Source organism: Carcharodon carcharias, chromosome 10 (genome assembly GCF_017639515.1).
Source record: "Carcharodon carcharias isolate sCarCar2 chromosome 10, sCarCar2.pri, whole genome shotgun sequence".
NCBI classification, from domain to species: Eukaryota; Metazoa; Chordata; class Chondrichthyes; order Lamniformes; family Lamnidae; genus Carcharodon; species Carcharodon carcharias.
The window spans coordinates 30,913,974-30,931,489 of record NC_054476.1 but is presented as its reverse complement, the minus strand read 5'-3'; the positions used below and the strand labels follow the sequence as shown (position 1 = coordinate 30,931,489).

General features: G+C 43.7%; 1 protein-coding gene across 1 annotated transcript in view; it reads right to left on the bottom strand.

The window, feature by feature from the left end:
* The window catches only part of LOC121282810 (doublecortin domain-containing protein 1-like), a 151,901-nt gene that overhangs the window by 62,789 nt on the left and 71,596 nt on the right, over positions 1–17,516 (bottom strand). The window contains exons 11-14 of the mRNA XM_041196625.1: positions 14,004–14,189; positions 11,677–11,880; positions 8,326–8,530; positions 6,755–6,919 (exon numbers count right to left, since the gene is read on the bottom strand). Coding sequence (XP_041052559.1) covers positions 6,755–6,919; positions 8,326–8,530; positions 11,677–11,880; positions 14,004–14,189 — 760 coding nt within the window. The remainder of the gene's footprint in view (positions 1–6,754; positions 6,920–8,325; positions 8,531–11,676; positions 11,881–14,003; positions 14,190–17,516) is intronic.

Sequence of the window (17,516 nt, the reverse complement as noted above, 5' to 3'; positions counted from 1 at the left end):
ATAGAATACAGAGTGGGGAGAATAGGTTAACTAATTTAGAAATCCAGTTTTTCAAAGTGGTTCATGGATCTTGAAGGTTTGTGGCTCGGTGGACTTCACACTGAATTTGGCGGCCACGCTGCTTTTGGCATCAAGGCAGTTTAAAGATGTAGATGAATAATTTATGTTTTTCTGGAGGCAACAGCACTGGATTGAGTTCTTTTTAAAAGCTCTGTCTGTGGCACTGCTTTTGGCTTCAACGTTGTTTAAAGACATAGATGGACAATTTATCGTTCTTCTGGAGACAACAGCACTGGGCTGAGTTATTTTTAAAATCTCTGTGGCACTTGGTAGGCAAAATCAACAGATAAGGTTCAAATCTTGCCAGCTGGATGAAGAGAGGGATGTAACCCACTCAAGGTCTTGTTCCTTCAATGTCTCAATTGCATGTCCTGTTCTGCAGAGAAAGCAATTGCTTAAAACACACAAAGGGTTGGCTTGTCACTTGACTTTCTCTCTCCAGCTGCCCAGTGACCCAAGTATGGTCATGGCTACTGTATTCCAGTTGTAACTTGATTAGACCATGGCCGGGAATTCCTCTCTCAGTCAGGGTCCCATTGTCCAAGTGATTATGTCTAATGGTTTGTCTCCACCCAGTTCAGTACCCAGGTGATTATCTGAACACTCTGTAATTGGGATAGGAGATGCCCCCCTTACATCTCTTTCAAGCCAATTGTTCCTGACACAGCTTTTCAGACAGGTTGTCTCCATTTCAATAGTCTTAGAATACAGAAGGTACAGTGCTTTAAAGTATGATTTCACAATAATATGGATGCCATTTTGGATCCCACATGGCATCTGCACAATGTGCACACTTCTGCTACCAGTTAGCTTCTGTTGCCTACAATTATACCCCACCTCATCCCGCAGGAGAGAGGGAAGTGTGGCAGTGAGTGTGGTACGATGTGTTTGAGTGATGTGGCTGTCATAGTTGAATAGCTGGAAAATTTGTGCAAGTTGTGACACTGCAACACTGCTTAACATGTGAAGGTGAGGTTGGGCATATGAATATAAGCTTTGATTTGTGATTAGCAGATATTATTGGCAGGTGAATAATGAGGGTGTGGTGTAATGAGTAATGCGTGAGGCTAATTGGGCAGTTGTCAGGATATGGCATTCGAAGATGCATTTACTGACCTTGACCATTCGTGTGAAGTCATTAAACTTCTTGCGGCACTGCATTCAGATCCTTAGGGCTATACTGCTGGCATTGATTGCCACAGCTATCTAATCTCAAAGGCTTCGGGGGGGGGTTGTCCAAAGGAACCCCTAGCCCCATGTGGATGGATGAAATCGCTACTCCTCTGTAACCAAGGCCTCCAGTGTAAGGTCAGAAAATCTTGGGGTGGACATTCTCTGCCATGTTGTGCCATCATTCAGTGTTCCTCTTGTTCACACACTCTTCTGCAGACATTTCAGACTTTAAGAGGTGCAGGCTGGTTCTAAGTCATACAGGCATACAGCTTTAAGTGGTGCGATCCTCTCATGATTTTGAGTTTTCAGCTCAGACGAGCAGCCACTCAACTGTGTGCTTAGTGTTGGCTGCATTCATGGGATGTGGGCATCGCTGGCTAGGCCAGCATTTATTGCCCATCCCTAAATGAGCAAAAGGTTTGCCTGCTGCCTTCACAAGAAGGAAGTGTGTCATGATCCCTGTATCTGTTTTCAGGTCTTATCGAATTTCAGGGTTGGGGATAGAACAACTGGTTCAACAACACGCAAGTGATTTTCAACTATGTCACTTGGGCAGAAACCTGGCGAAGCAGCTTGCCACTGGTTGTACCACACTCCAAATTCTCTTTTCATTTATTTCCATGGCAATTGGGTGGGTCTGCAGCCCGTTTTACACTATTGCGCAGAACCAAGAATGATTCTGTCTGCACCTTTCCTAATTTGTATTTCAAATCCAGCTACCTGCCTTGATTCCATAATCTTTTATACCCTTGTCTAGCAAAAAATATATTGAGCTCAGATTTAAAATAACGAATTGACCTAGCATCCACTGCCTTTTATGGAAGAGAGTTCTACGTTCCTACCATCCTTTGCGTGAAGAAGTGTTTCCTAATTTCTCCCCTGAATAGCCTGGCTCTGATTTTAAGGTTGTGTCCCTTTTCCCTAGATGCCCCCACCAGCGGAAAGCATTTGTTTCTATTTACCCCATCAATTCCTTTTCAAAACCCTAAAAACCTCAGTCAACTCTTAACTTTCTAAATTCAAGGGAATAGAAGCCTAGTTTATGTAATTTATCTTCAGAACCCAATTCTTGGAGCCCAGGTAACATTCTGGTGAATCTACACTGTAATCCTCTCCAAATGACAAAAATGATATTGAGGCAATGGAAAAGGTGTAAAAAAAACTTACCAGGCTGATATCAGAACTGAAAGATTGTAACTAATAGGAAAGACTGAACCAAGCCTAGAAAAGGCTGAGGGGTGACTGAATACAAGACTTCATGATTTTGAAGGGGTCTGAAAGTTAATGTACAGAAGATGTCCCTCTTACATGGAATCCAAAACCAGGGAGCATAGATATAGATACAGTCGCTTGGTAGTACAAAACTTGAATATTGCTGACATTACCAGAAGCTTGGGGAGCCTATCTCCATGGCAATACTCTGGCCAATCAGAGTTGACTTGCCAATCAATCAGCACCCTTCCTCCTGCAGTATAAATTGTTGTGATTGTTTGAAATTTGGCATTCTTGCATTTGTTCTGACGTGTACAAGACAAAAAGTTTCAGTAACATGTCTCTCTTTTTAATAATATAAATAGAGATAGTCACTGATATATCCAATTGGGAATTCAGGAGAAACTTCTTCACTCAGAGAGTGGTGCGAATGTGGAAATCGCTACCACATGGAATATTTGAGGCGAATACCATAGTTTGTTTAAAGGGAAGCTACGTAAACTTATGAGGGAGAAAGGAATAGAAGAATATGCTGATAAGATCAGATGAAGTAAGGTGGGAGGAGGCTCTTGTGGAGCATAAAAGTCAGCATTGGCCAGTTGATTGTGCCTTATATTTTCTATAAAAGAAAGCTCTAGACCAATGTAGGAAATCAGTCCTGATTTTTCTTTTATTTCTGGCAGAAGAAGTTAATCAAGTGAATTGCAGAAGATTAATGAAACTGCTATCATTAATTACTGTTACTTTCCCACCTACTTTATACAGCTGCAGATGTCCTGCATCCTAAAGAAATCATCTACCTCCGTTTTGAAAAGAAACTTCATGTGCCCTCTGACCTGAGCTGAGCTTCCCAATCCATATCTACTCCATCACTTAGACTGCCTGCTTTGTTGCTGAAATCCTCATCTATGCCTTTGATACCTCAAGGTGTAACTATTCCATGTGCCCCTGGCCAGCTTCCCACCTTGTCCCTCCATAAATTTAAGCTCATCCAAAACTCTGCTACCCACATCCTAACTCAAATTCCTCTATAAACCTCACCCAATACCATCTCTGTAACCTCCTCAAGCCCTATAACCCACTGACAACTCTGCATTCCTTCAATTCTGGGTCTTGCCTATCCCTAACTTTTGTAACTCCATCTTTGGCAGCTATGTCTTCAGATGCCTGGGCCCTAAGCTCTGGAATTATTTTCCTAAACCTCCCTTCTTCTCCACCCCTATCTCCTCCTTTGAGATGCTCTTTAAATCCTATCTCTATGACAAGCTTTTGGTCAGTGGTTTCTTGTTAAATTTTGATGGATATTACTCTTGTAAAGCAACCTGTGACATTTTGCCATGTTAAAGATGCGAGACAAATGCGCATTTCTGTGACAGCGTACCTATACTCCCGATATGCGTTGGCTCATAACTCTATGAAAATTATAGAATCATATAATCTTACAACACAGGTACTTGCTTCATCTATGATTTCATATTTAATGCTGATGCCCTCACCCTCCCCTCTGCATTTCTTCCCTTGGCTCTCCCATCTCTTATCTACTGGGTATGGTAGCCTAGCAACCCTGAGGTCGGTAGTTCAAATCCCACCATGGCAAGTTGTGAAAACAATTTTAATAAATCTGATGATTTGTGGACTGGCACCAGAAAAAGATTACCATAAAAGTTGCCAAGTTTTCAAAAAAAGAAAACTGAGACACCGATACTCTTCAGAGAAGGGAACTGCTGCCACTGCTCGATCTACCAGGTGACTATAATCCCATACAATCCCTTGGTTGACTCTTACTGCTCTTAGGGTAACCAACGATGGACAGTAGATAGGTAAATCCTAACCTCTCACCCAGAGAACAAACTTAAATAAAAACTATTCACTCGAGCAGAATCTATTCATTGCTTCATTTTAAAATCCTCAATTCTATTATTTTGGAGTCAATCAATATATGAGAATTCGGAACACGAATTCTGAGCATAATCTTAAAATAGGAGCCTGACCATTCACGAATAAGGTCAGGAAGCATTTCTAAAGATCAAAGAGTGGTGGAGATCTCACCCCAAAAGGCTGGGGATGCTGAACTTATCAATGCTGAGATCGCTAGCTTTTTGTTAGGTAAGGATAACAAGGAAAATGGAGCAAAGGCAGGTAAATGGTGTTGAAGTATAGTCCAGCTATGGTCTAATTAAATAGTGGGACAGGCTGGATGGGCTGAATGGCCCATGCCTGCCCCCACCTCGGATTCTATGCTTCTCCACTGTAAAGCACTGATCCTGATAGCTAAAATTTAGTAAGTTAGCTAGTTAGTTAGAATTAGTTAGTTAGAATTAGCTAGTTGGAAGTTAGAACCTCCTGTGCCTGAGGAAACAATCATTCCTTTTACTGCTGTCTGGGTAAAACAAGATATTGGACTCCCTCACAGTTCTTGGTTTTCACCAGTTGATATTTGTGAGTTTAATAATAGATTTTCCTCTGCTGTTTCACTGACGGGCTTTTAGTCTGACACATAAACCCCTTACCAGGGTGGCTGTGCACTGCTTTTGGTCCGGCCTCTGCCTTTCAACCTGTCTGGCTTGGGTGGTCCTGCTACGTCTTACACTAAGGTTCCATTCCAGGAAACTGAATCGTTCATCATCTGGATGTTTACTATAAAAGGCTTAAGTTTCAATTAGAATGGAGGGGAATGGAATTTGATATGAATGTATCAAATGATCATATGATAAAATCGCACCGCATGATACTCAGGCTCAAATCCTTGAATCTACTTCAATACTGAGCTTCACTGCAGCACAAATAGATCCAAATTTCAAATGCGACTGTGTTAAATATAATCACGTAATGCAAAACTGCATGAAAATAACTACAAAAGTAAAATACCACAGACATTGGAAATGTGAAATGAAAACAGAAAATGCTGGAAACATCCAACAGTTCAGACAGCATGTGTAGAGAGACCAATAGAGGCAAGGGAGGAAGCAAGATGTGGAAGAGTTGGTGGGAGGCGGGGGAAGGGAAGAATAGGTTTCCATGAGGCCCAACAGGGGGGGGTTGGGGTGGGGTGGGGGGGTGTTGGAGGGGGGAAAGACACTTGAAACTAGGCCGGGGCTACAGGGCAGAGAGGAGGGAGGGAAGGATTAGTGGTCAGAGGGAGAACAGGGATGTAAGGGAGGAGATCAAAGGCCAAATGGATGATTAGAAGGTGGGAGCACAGAGGAGGGAGCGGGGGGATTGGAAAGGTAGGGCTGAAGGTGGGAGGTCATGGTTCGAAGTTGTGAGGGGTAGTGTTCGATTGGGGATGGGGTAATAATGGAAGCTGCTAAGCTGAATCTAGCAGTTAAAATGATTTTTTTTTTATTCATTTGTAGAATATGAGCATTGCTGGCAAGGCCAGACCATGTGGTGTAGGTGCACCCACAGTGCTGTTTGGGAGAGGGTTTCAGGATTTTGACCGAGCGTCAGTGAAGGAGTGGCGATATATTTCCAAGTCAGGATGCTGCGCGATTTGAAGGGATCATGCAGGCGGTGGTGCTCCCATGTATCTGATGTCCTTTTCCTTCTAGGTGGAGGTCGTGGGTTTGGAAAGTGCTGTCAAAGGAAGCTTGGTGAGTTGCCGCAGGGCATCTTGTAGATGGTACAGTGAAGCCACTGTGCACAAGTGAAGGACGGCATGAATGTTTAAGGTGATGAATAGGCCAGTCAAGTGGGCTGCTTTGTCCTGGATGGTGTCAAGTTTCTTGAGTGTTGGAGATGCACTCATCCAGGCAAGTGGAGAGTGTTCCATCACACTCCTGACTCGTGCCTTGCCCGATCCAGCAGTCCTATCCTCTGTTTAGTTGCTCAGTGTCCTGAGGCCTGGGAAACCTAGCCAGCCCAAGTTAAATTTAAAGTGGCAATTAAATCTGAGGCATGCAGACCCATTAAAACATTTAGATGACCAAGCTGCCTCTGAAAGTGGGTTGGTTGCTATCCACCCACCTTCTACCCTGTGCCATCAACGTTAAAACTGGATGCACGGGACTTGGTGGGGGGGGGGTGGTGGAGGGGGGTGGGTTGTTGGGGGCAGGTTGGTATTGGGTTTAAGATTTTTAACATTTTAATTCCCCATTTGATCCAAATCCGTACATTATCAGAGGATAAAATTCCCCATAACATTTCAGGTCAATGCTGCCTAACCATCTGAATATTTTAAGTATTTTCTGTCCTTTTTGCAAAAATAATGACCTATCTTATAAAGGTTTGTATGAAAACATTACACTGTGGATACACTGCACCCATTTTTTAATGATCAAAATATCAGCTATTAGCTCTTAGCTCTTACCACTCAAAGGCACGAATGATTCTCCACAGGAGACCCAGACCTCAATGGGGTTCCTGACAATGAGGTTTACGAGCTCCGTGTCCATTCTCTTCACGTCCTCTGGGGTCACCTGGGGTAACCTCTGCTCCGAGTCGTCATTCTCTGGGGTTGGCAACTTAGCCCAGTCTAGGAGCAAAAACATGCACCACAGGAATGAACCAAGTCGTACAGGAGGGACTGTATAATAAAAGATAACTTGAGGGGGATATTTCCCCCGATTTCCATCCTATTTGTCCTCAGAAGTGGGGTAGTAACTGGACCCAAAATCAAGCAGCTGCTCACCCAACCACTTGCGCTACGTTTGACATCCTTTCTGATTTTTTGTCAGACCCTTCTGGCTGAAACAGATACAAGCTGTGGTTCAGTAGGTCGTACTCTCACATCTGACTTAGAAGGTTATGCGTTCAAGCCCCACACCAGGAACTTGAGCACAGAATCCAGGCCAGGATCTTGTGAGTGTGACAGGGGTCTCGGCAACCAGCTAGAAGGCTTGCGAGAGCCCCATGTCTCCTTCATTTGGGAAGGTCCACCACATCTTGTTCCACTCAGGGATTTGACAGGCCAGGGGCGGGCCTTCTCCAGGGATCAATGACTGCGGGGTTGGGGGCAAAGGGAGGCAAAAGTTCTGCCCCCCGAGAGCTGCCAGCCAAGCAGAGGTTGGCAGCTCTACTGAACAGCAGTGTCATGGGGGAGGCAGTGGTTAGTGCCAGTACAACGCCCATCCGAGGCCTAAGATTTTTGCTGGATACCAGGCTAGAGATGAGTGATGGCAGGAGGGGGTCATGAGGTGGGGTTCGCTGGGTCAGGGAGGTCAGCAGTGAGGGGAGGGGTATGGCTCTCAACAGGCCCCCCATCCTAGTGCCGGATCCCTCGATCAGGCACTGATTGCCTTTGAACAAGGGACACCGTCAGGCGTTCGCAAGTAACCCTAACAGTTTGTTTGTTGTGCTTTCCACATGGTGAGCCCTCCCACCCATCACTGGGCTAATTTCAGCAATAGTAGGATGAGGCACTTAAGTGGAAATTTAAGGCTTGATTGACAGCAGGGTGGCGAGGCCATCCATGGGCATTCCCACCACAGACTTAATCGCGTTAGAGGCAAGGAGGTGATGGGGTCACAACCCACTGCCCTCCCATTTGATTAAGTAGCCACCCATCACCAAACGTGCCAATGGGGAAGGCACAAGATTCCACCCCTAGTCTGTCCGCACCAAAGTAGTGCAGTGCTATCGTAGGTGTCATCTCTCAGGTGAAATGGTAAACCGAGGAAGCGTTTGACCTCTTGGGGGGAAAGTAAAAGATGTGGTGGCAGCACTGGAGGCAGCATTGGTGAGTACTCCCTGGTATCCTGGTCTCTCGCCAAACAGCAACTTAACTAGTTAGACCTTTTCACAAGGGGACACACATGAGCAGTAGCTAGAAAAGAGCAGGTAAGGTTAACAGTTGTCACCTGTAACTGCATATCAGATCCCAGGGCTCACAAACAAGGCTGTGGGAGGTGAGGTAATGTGCGTATAAAACGATTGGCATACCTTCTTTGATCTCCCCACTTGACTCCTCAGGTCTTCCATCCTCACCCTGTGCATCTTGTTTTGTTTTGGATTTGTGTTCCTGTAAAGTCTCGTTGACTGCCCATGCTGTCAGTTCATTTATAGTCAGTATCAGGCTTCCATCTGCAACGTACAGTCTGCAAGCTGGCCTGGCGAGTCCTAGTCTCTGAGTACATGTGGCAAGCAACTAGATCCAGGCAACCAGAGAAGATAAAGGAAAATGCATTACATGAAAATGAGAAAGTAATTATTATTGTTGACACAGTTTGTGTGAAATTCTTTTCCCAGCTCCTGAAAGGAGGAATTAATTCCTTTAAATTTGACAGCTTGACACTTGCGCTAAGATGTTGGACAGTGGGTACAAAACATGAAAATTTAACCCAAGAAATTAACACTAGCTATATGAAAAATACTGAATGAGCTAATCAGTTGTTTATTTAATTGCCAGCACTAATTTCAAGGGTTACATGGTAATCTCTGCATTAGCTATTGCCAGTTACACACACAATGGGTGGTATTTAATAGAGGTGACAAGGGTTTTGTCCACCGGCTCAAGAGCCGACTAGAGCCTCAAGTCATTTCTTTTAAGAAGGCCCAATGAATGAAATGCCACCCAGGCACTTGTGTGGACAATGTCAGACCTTTTCCTGGATTAAAGACCCCAGGGGCCGACTTGCCAACCAATCAGAGGCCGGAAGCTGTATTGAATGGCAGTGCCACCTGGTAGGCAGCAGCTGGTGGTGGTGTGATACTTACCCGAGGCCTAGGATTATTCCTGGATCCCACACCACAGGTGAGTGATGGCAGGAGGGTATCATGAGGTGAAGTTTGTAAGGGAAAGGGAAGGAAGGGGTGTTAGCAACAAGGTTGAGGGTGGGGGGTGGTGGCCTTTGAGCAAGGAATCCCCTCCTCTGACCGTCTGCAAGTAACCCCAACAGGGCTCCTCGCATAATGAATTCCCCTGTCCGCTGCTGGGTTAACACCAGTGGTTACAGGATGAGATCCTTAAGCAGACATTAATTGCCCACCTCAGGGCTTCAATTAGTGTCCACGGGCCTTCTCACAATGGACTTAATTGTGGTAGAGGCGGCAGGGCAACTGGGTGCCCATCTGCCATTCTCCCGCCAGAGTGAATTGCCCCTGCCAACAAACTCGCCATGTGCAGGGCATTAATTTACTCCCAATGGGGGGGAAATTGAACCACCACACCACCTGCACTACTCTTCCAGGGCAGGTGGCGGGAAAGTGGTAGGGAGAAGTTGTATTCTTAAAAATACGAAACTGGTCCCAAACCCACTGTTCTGGTTTAACCCAGGTGGACTGGGCTCAAATAAGTTATCCATTCGCTAGAGGCGGGTCGGTAATTTTAATATGTTAATGAGGTTGTGTACCTCAGATTTTAGCAGCCATCGGATTTTAAAGCAGTGGGATCGGGAAACTTGGCACATAAAAGGAGAGAATTCGCGGATCCGGCAGGTGAGTGCTATTCCAGCACTCCTTGAGGACCAGGAAGACCTGGATTGTTTCCTCCCTGCTCCCCAAAATAATGCACCATGCTCTGCCTCCATCCTGTGATACAAGACCTTCCCGCCTCATGCTTTCTTGCACTCTCAACCCCCAGCAGACTGATGCAACCCTCCTGCTCTGTCCCCCTGATCAGGTCCCCACTCCCAAGTGATCCCTCCACCATCATTACCTCACCATCTCTCCCTCCCTCCTTCCTCCCCTGGCTGCCGGCTTCTAACACAGACCTCTGGATCTGTCCTGCTGCCAGGTGGGAAATGGAGAAAAGGAATTCAAATGAGGAGCTTTGACAGCACCTCTGAGTATCTTGTATTTCCAGGTTTCCCAGTTTCTAAAAGTCTCCTCCAATCCTTCCCCAATGATATCAGGATCGATTAGTTGCTTGCATTTCACTGTAATTTGCTTTCCAACATTTGAACCTTAGTTAACGCTGCTAGGGGGTTAAATTGGATAGCTTCAGAAATCAGGTACAGGAATCACGATGTGTGATTACTGCATGCCTTATCGATGCAGGCAACATGCAAACTTCGTGCTGCCTGCTCATTTTCTTGCTTATGCCATGCAGTCCTGCTCTGAATGTACTGCTGAGTGGCTGCACACGACCCATCAAGGGCTGCAAGTTCTTGCGTGGTGGGTACAGCTTAAAGCTAACCCACACTATTTAAAGCCAGACTGCACCTCTTAAAGGCGAGGTGCTTTCGGCCTGCAGCACAGGCTGAAAGTGCTTGGATAAAATTTAAAGGTTTCAGGAAGGATGTAAAATGGCTCAACAGGAATGAGAGCATGTCCCCAAGGTTTTTAGATGCCGCAGCAGAGTCACTGGTGCAGGATGGGGACCAAAGGAGAGAGGTCCTCTTCCATCTGGGGATCTGGGAGGCCCTCCAAACAATTGTTCAGTAGGCAGCAGGAACAAGGGGCCATGGTGGTCAATACCAACAGTCTGGCATTGAGAACATGGAAGCAATGCCCCAAGCAATTTAATGACCTTGCATGATTGGTCAGGTCAGTGAATGCATGTTCAATTATTACAGATGAATGGCAGTCTCGCACACTGCTCCAATAACCACAGCCTTGTCACTTTCCTACCAACAATCTATCTCAACCACAGCTCAAACCTCGCACCCATATGCTTCACCTCAACCTCACACACTTCGCACTGCTGGAATCCACACACTCACATCTCACAGCTTGCAAATCCTGTCATCTATTCATCTGTGACAGGTATATAACCTAAATTTATTGCAACAGACCCACAGGCATACTACCCTCTCTTCTGCAGGAAAAGGTAGTGCATCATCGATAGTCAAAAGGCAGTAATTAGCAACTAATCTGCTTTCTCTTTTCTCTTTTATTTCTGTCTCAGTGCTTGGCTTTACTAAAATGTAAAATTAAACCTGTGTGCAGGAAACTAAAATATACACAAAGCTCAATTCCAAGCACTACGTGGGTAGTTTGGGAATCTGAGCATTGAACAGCCAAAGTTGCTACAGTCAGAGAATTAGGCAGCAACACAGAATTGAATGTATATCACAGAATTACCAATGGAAACTGGAACTCAAGGTTGTCGTTTTCTGAGGATTTCCGTGACTCTTTCACTGAGTTTACAGCAGACAAGTGGAGAATGCCCCTTCCCCTTACCCCTTATGGGCATTCACCCTCCTACTCTATATATCTGGAGTAAATAGTTTTCATCAGAACTGAAAATGGTTGTCCAGTCCTCTCCTGAGAGACTGACAAAACTTGCTGCCTATTCCCAGCATTTTCTGTTTTACATTTGAACATGTTGTTTACTTAGCCTGGCTTTATTACCGAGGTAAAGGTTGTCCCAATGATCAATTGACCATCCTTATATCCAGTGCCATTTCGGTAGGCCAAGACTCTTAATGCCAGTTGGGTCTTGGCAGCTGAGATTTCCCGTGAGATAGTCTGGACTGATGTCTCCCTCCGCAAAGAAATCAATTTCTCTTCCCAACAGGCCAAACTATTTTCAGCTTCAGAGGTAGAAAGGTCAACCTGCAACCAAGAGAAGTAAAGTCTGCCCGCTCTTTACAAATGCAATGTGCAACATTTTAAATAGAAGGTAACACAACACTGGACTGACAACTACCAAACTGAATCCCCGAGATATCTGCACTCCTCTAACTCATCTTTTGAATAGCCAATTCTAATCACTCTATCGTTAGCAGCCCTGCTTTCAGCTGTTAAGGCCTTAAGCTTGGGATTTCATCCCTAAACCTCCCCATTTCTCTCCTTCTCTCAGCTCCTTTAAGACACTTTTTAAAACCTAGCTCTTTGACCAAGCTATTATCTCCTAATATATAGTATCTTCTCATGTGGTTCGGTGTCAAATTTTGTCAGATAACGCTCCTGCTGAGCACCTTGGGATGTTTTACTACATTAAAAGCAAGTTGTTGTTGTTGTCATTGAAGTTTTTTTCTGTAGCAGGACTGGGAACACTTTATTAAAAGAGGATTTCCATGTGAACAAGCCACACAGATCCTGTTTAAAGCTGAAATGGAAGCTGTGACCCATGGTTCAGTTGCAGCCCACATGGGAAGCCTCAGCTATATTTATGCCATTTTTCGGGCACTACCACTGACAATACTGTGGTGAGCAGGAGAGCCCCCATTTCAGCCTAACAACAAAACCCCATCCAACTCATACAAAAGTGGGCTGAGAAACAGGAAACTCTTCTGACCATGTATCTTTAGCAGATGCCAGCATTTCATAGTTTCATAGTTCATACAGTACAGAGGGAGGCCATTCAGCCCATTGTGCCTCTGCCAGTATTTTGAATGATCTATCCAATTAGTCCCTGTCTCCATAGTGCTGCAACATTTTCTTTTTCAAAGTTATATTCTTTATGAAAGTTGCTATTAAATCTGCCTCCATCGCCCTTTCAGGCAATGCATTCCAGTTCGTATCAACTCACTACTTTAAAAAATTCCACTCATTTCCCCTCTGGTTAGATTTGATAAGGTGAATAGAGAGAAACTATTTCTTCTGTTGGAGAAAAAGGAAGGATAACCTTAAAATTAGAACCAGGCCATTCAGGGGTGATGTCAGGAAGCACTTCTTCACGCAAAGGATAGTGGAATTCCAGAACTCTCTCCTCCCAAAAGATGTTGAAAGTGGGAGTCAATTAAAAACTCCAAAACTAATAACAATAGATTTTTGTGAGGCAAGGTTAGAAAGTGAGTAAATGGAATTAAAATACAGATCAGCCATAATCTAACTGAATGGCAGAACAGACTTGAGGGGCTGAATGGCCTTCTTCCCTATCGGTTCTTTTGCCAATCACCTTAAATTTGTGTTCTCTGGTTTCCAACCTCCACTGCCAGTGGAAACAGTTTCTACTTAGTTGCTTTGTCAAAACCCATCAGAACTCTGAACTACTTAATGAGAAATCCCCTTCACCTCGTCTGCACTGAGGAGAACAATCCCAGTTTCTCTGATCTCACTACGTCATATGATTTTTGAGAAATTAATTTAAGGTGTTGTTAGACTTCAGAAAGTAAGCAAAAGGTAGAAGTCATGAGTTAGGAATTGACCACTCTGAACCTTCACCCACTTTAAACTGGTTAAGAACCCATGGAATTATTTTAGTCCCAACTGAACTGCATATCTTATTATCAGAACCTACAGTGCAACACTTCCTCATTACTGCAGTTAAGTTGCGTATAATGATACCACAAATCCCAGAATGGAGATGATTTGGGTAATTCCCCCATCAATCACCCCTGGAAGCCATACTGCTATAAGTGACTGGGATTGATTTTTATACACATCATTTATGTAATCTAACTGTCCCTACTCACTGCATTTAGATGGAGAAATAATCAATTTGTGTTATGGAATCATCCTCCACTGACTCCATTTTGGTAGAAAAACGATGCTGCTTTTATTGGAGGGCTTTGCTACAGTTTCAATCATTGTTGTCGTTTGTAGAGAATCTGTCTAAATAGACTCTATTTGCTGAGTAAATAAACTGTTTGGTATGAAATATATTGCTTTCTATGAGTCCTTCTGTAAATGCTGTCCCACTTCCAACTCAATGGCTGGCACAATGTAATTCACAGTGGCATCAATACTCACTCACTTTGTTAAATATTCATCCAGATTAAAGTATAACTCACCCTTGCAACCCTGATGTACTTAAAAGGCCCAGTTTCTTCAATCTGGCTCTGTTCGCAGCCAGTTGCACAGATGAATGGGTTACCTGGGTGGAGTTTTGTCATAACATTCCATCCCCTCAGTGCCCTGGCGCATGCCAGACACACCACGGTTCTCTGCCTTGTGCTGGCATGGGTGATGGAATAACCCTAACACAGGAATTAAATAGAAAACAGGAGATTCATGGATGAGATTTTCCACAGATACAAATGCATCATTGAATGAGAAAATCTGTATAAGTTATGTGTACATAATTCCGTACAAAATCTAGAAAGCTTAGCATTCTGGTCTCTATATCACAAAAAGGATATAGATGGACTGGAGAGATGCAAAAAAAGATATACCAGAATTATTTCAGAGGCTATAATTATTAGAAAAGACTGAACAGGCTGGGACTCTATTTTTTCCAAAATTTTAAAATTATGAAGAGATTGATAGAAATAAATGTTTCCAATTGTAGAGAAGTCCAAAACTAGGGGTCATAAATATAAAATGGTCCAATGAGTGATTCAGGAGAAGCTTCTTTAGCCAAAGAGTGGTTAGATTGTGGAATTCACTGCCACGAGGAGTAGTTGAGTCACATAGCATGAATGCATTTAAGGGAAAGCTACATAAACATACTAGGGAGAAAGGAATAGAAGGCTATGCTGAAAGGGTTAGATGAAGTATGGTTGGAGGAGGCTTATGTTGAACGTAAACAACAGCATAGGCCAGTTAGGCCAAATTACCTGTTTCTATGCTGTAAATTCCTTGGAAGTCTATAATAACAATAATCTACGGTCCTGATACTGGGAGGTTGCAGGAGGTGGGAGGGGAGTCAGATACCCACCCATGTTGTTGGTGGTTGGGGGGGTGCGGGGGTGGGGGAGAGGCAAATCCCCAATGTCAGTGACATTGCATGGGGGCAAGGGGATGTTGGGGGGAGCACTCCTGCTCCTCCTGGCCCACAAGCAGTGCTGTAAAGGCACTTGACTTCTCTCCCAAGTTGCTTTTACCTCCCTTCAGCTGCTAGGCTTCCCAAGGCCTGGCACAGCCAGTCCACTGTTAAACCTGGAAAACTTTTTAGGCTGAATCAAAGGCTGCTAGCCTTATTAAAATATTCAAATTGCCAACCTGCCTTCTGGCAGTAGATTGGCTGCCTGCCCTTTGTCCCACCTCCATTAAATCCAGAAGTACATTGATCAATGGAGGATTGGGGTCAATTTTGAGATTTTTACAATTTTAACATCTGACCTGATGCCAACCCATGCATTTTGAGGGGTTAAAATACACCCCGCTATTTCTATAGCTTCAACATACATTAAAACTTCTTATGATGCTTCACAGCATAGGTTTTGGCATGAACCAATAGTAAGAAAAGAATTAGAGGAGCTGAGTGATCATTGAAAAGGTATGAAGAGGCTTTTGACATGGGACAGAGAAGTAGCAAGGTAGTGGGGTTTAGAAAGAGAGTTCCATACTTCATAGTTGAGTCAACTGCAATAGATCTTTCATTTTGTTATATAATATTCAACTTTTTAAGAGGTAATAATTCTGTTAGTCTATTTGGTATTACTTTATCAAAGCTGCACACTTTCTAATGGCTCCTCTTTACATCTCTTTCTTAAGAATACAATATCATTTCTTCTTCACCTCCCTCTCTTTGAAGGAAATCAAAATGTTATTTGATGTTCATGAGGCTAACTTAATCATTGGGATGGACCACTCTGGGAAGATGAAGCTGTCGTGTAGATGAGATCCCACTTTAATCTTCAAAGAGCTTCAGTAAACCTAGGTTTAAGATGTTGAAGGCCAATATTTCTTTAGTTACATCAGCTTTCATAGAAAGAGTTGTAATTTGTTCCAAAGAGTTGTAAATTTTTTTGGAGCACTTAATAAATATGGCTTATATCATTTAATAGCCCTGGGGCAGAGCTTTGGGAGTAAAGGTTGTACACAAGGGGTGGGTATATATCAGCAGCAATTTATAGAAAACTGCCTCAGGCTACTGCACCTCAAATTTCACCCCTTCTATACCCTACACTACTAGGTACCTCAATATGATCATTCTATTCCCAATGACTACACTAGTTGATGTTGTGGAATGGATTAAACAGCAATGCTTCAACTGTTCTGGATGTGCCTCCCAAATTGCAGTATTAATAATTCTGGGAGGATTTCTATTCAACATGAAGCTGGGTACCTTATGGTTGGGACTTTCCTCAGAGGTGCTCTTGTTTGGTTGCTGACGCCTCACAAGAAATGCAGCGGAAACCCAATCCTGGTGAGGCTATGAAGATGGAGCATGAGCAGCTCTGAAGAAATTCCTGACCTACAGCAATGGTCAGACTGCCAGTGACAATCACAATTGCCCTTTAAATGATTATTGTCGGACTGAACTTGGGAATGATAGCAGTCATGTATGAGTCACATGGAGTAGCAATATCTGGTCAACCGCTATATAAAGACCAGTGAAAAATATAACGGATCATTATAAGGGGAAAACTTCATTCGTTCTGAATTCAAGGACCCCAAATGTGAAAGAATGGCCACCCACCTCCTACTGTCACTTTGACCACTGTTGACCATATCCAATCATTAACTTCATAACTGATGGTGCCCAGTTAGTTGGTTTCTTGCATCAATAAAATATGTGATTCAAGTGTTGTGCCTTGGTTGGAGCAGGTGGAGGAATGGAGAAGAAGTCCAGGGATAAGAGAGTTCAGTTATGTGAAGAGACTAGAGAAGCTGGGAGCATTCTCATTACAAAACAGGTTAAGGGGAGATCTAACAGAGGTGTTCAAAATTCTGATAGACTAAATAAGGAGAAACTGTTTCCACTGCTGGAGTGATTGGTAACCATGGGACAGAGATTTGAAGTAACTGGCAAAGGAACCAGAGAGGAGATGAGGAATATTTTTTTCTGGAGTGATTTGTTATGTCCTGGAATGCACGTCTGAAAGGGTAGTGGAAGAAGGTTTAATGGCAACATTCAAAAGGGAACTGGATATATTGGAAACTGCAGGAGAGTGGAACTAATTGGAGAGCTCTTTCAAAGAGCCAGCACAGACATAATGGGCCAAATGGTTACCTTCTATGCTGTATGGTTCTCTGATTTAGGGATAAGTATCTGCTATCTCCAATGGTTTTATGGCAAGGGAGATACTTGGTGGGCTAGACTTTTCATTCATTTTTGTCAATGGGCATAAACTGTAGCCAAAGTGTCCTGTAGTGGTCAGTGCCATTGATCAGTGTCAGAGGTTTTAGTGCCTCATACAGAAGCACATGGATCAATGTTTTTGGGTCATATACAGGGTATGTCTATGGTGCTTTGTGGCCAAAAGAGACTCAGGCACCATCCAGGATCAAGAATGTCATTTTAGATTTGGTTTCATTTTTGCCCCAGTTCTGTAACATCAGAAAATAAAGCGAAAGATGAATTACAAGCAAACCAAATTTCTCTAAGCCTGGTTGGGCACTGGTTCAAGATTCTTTAT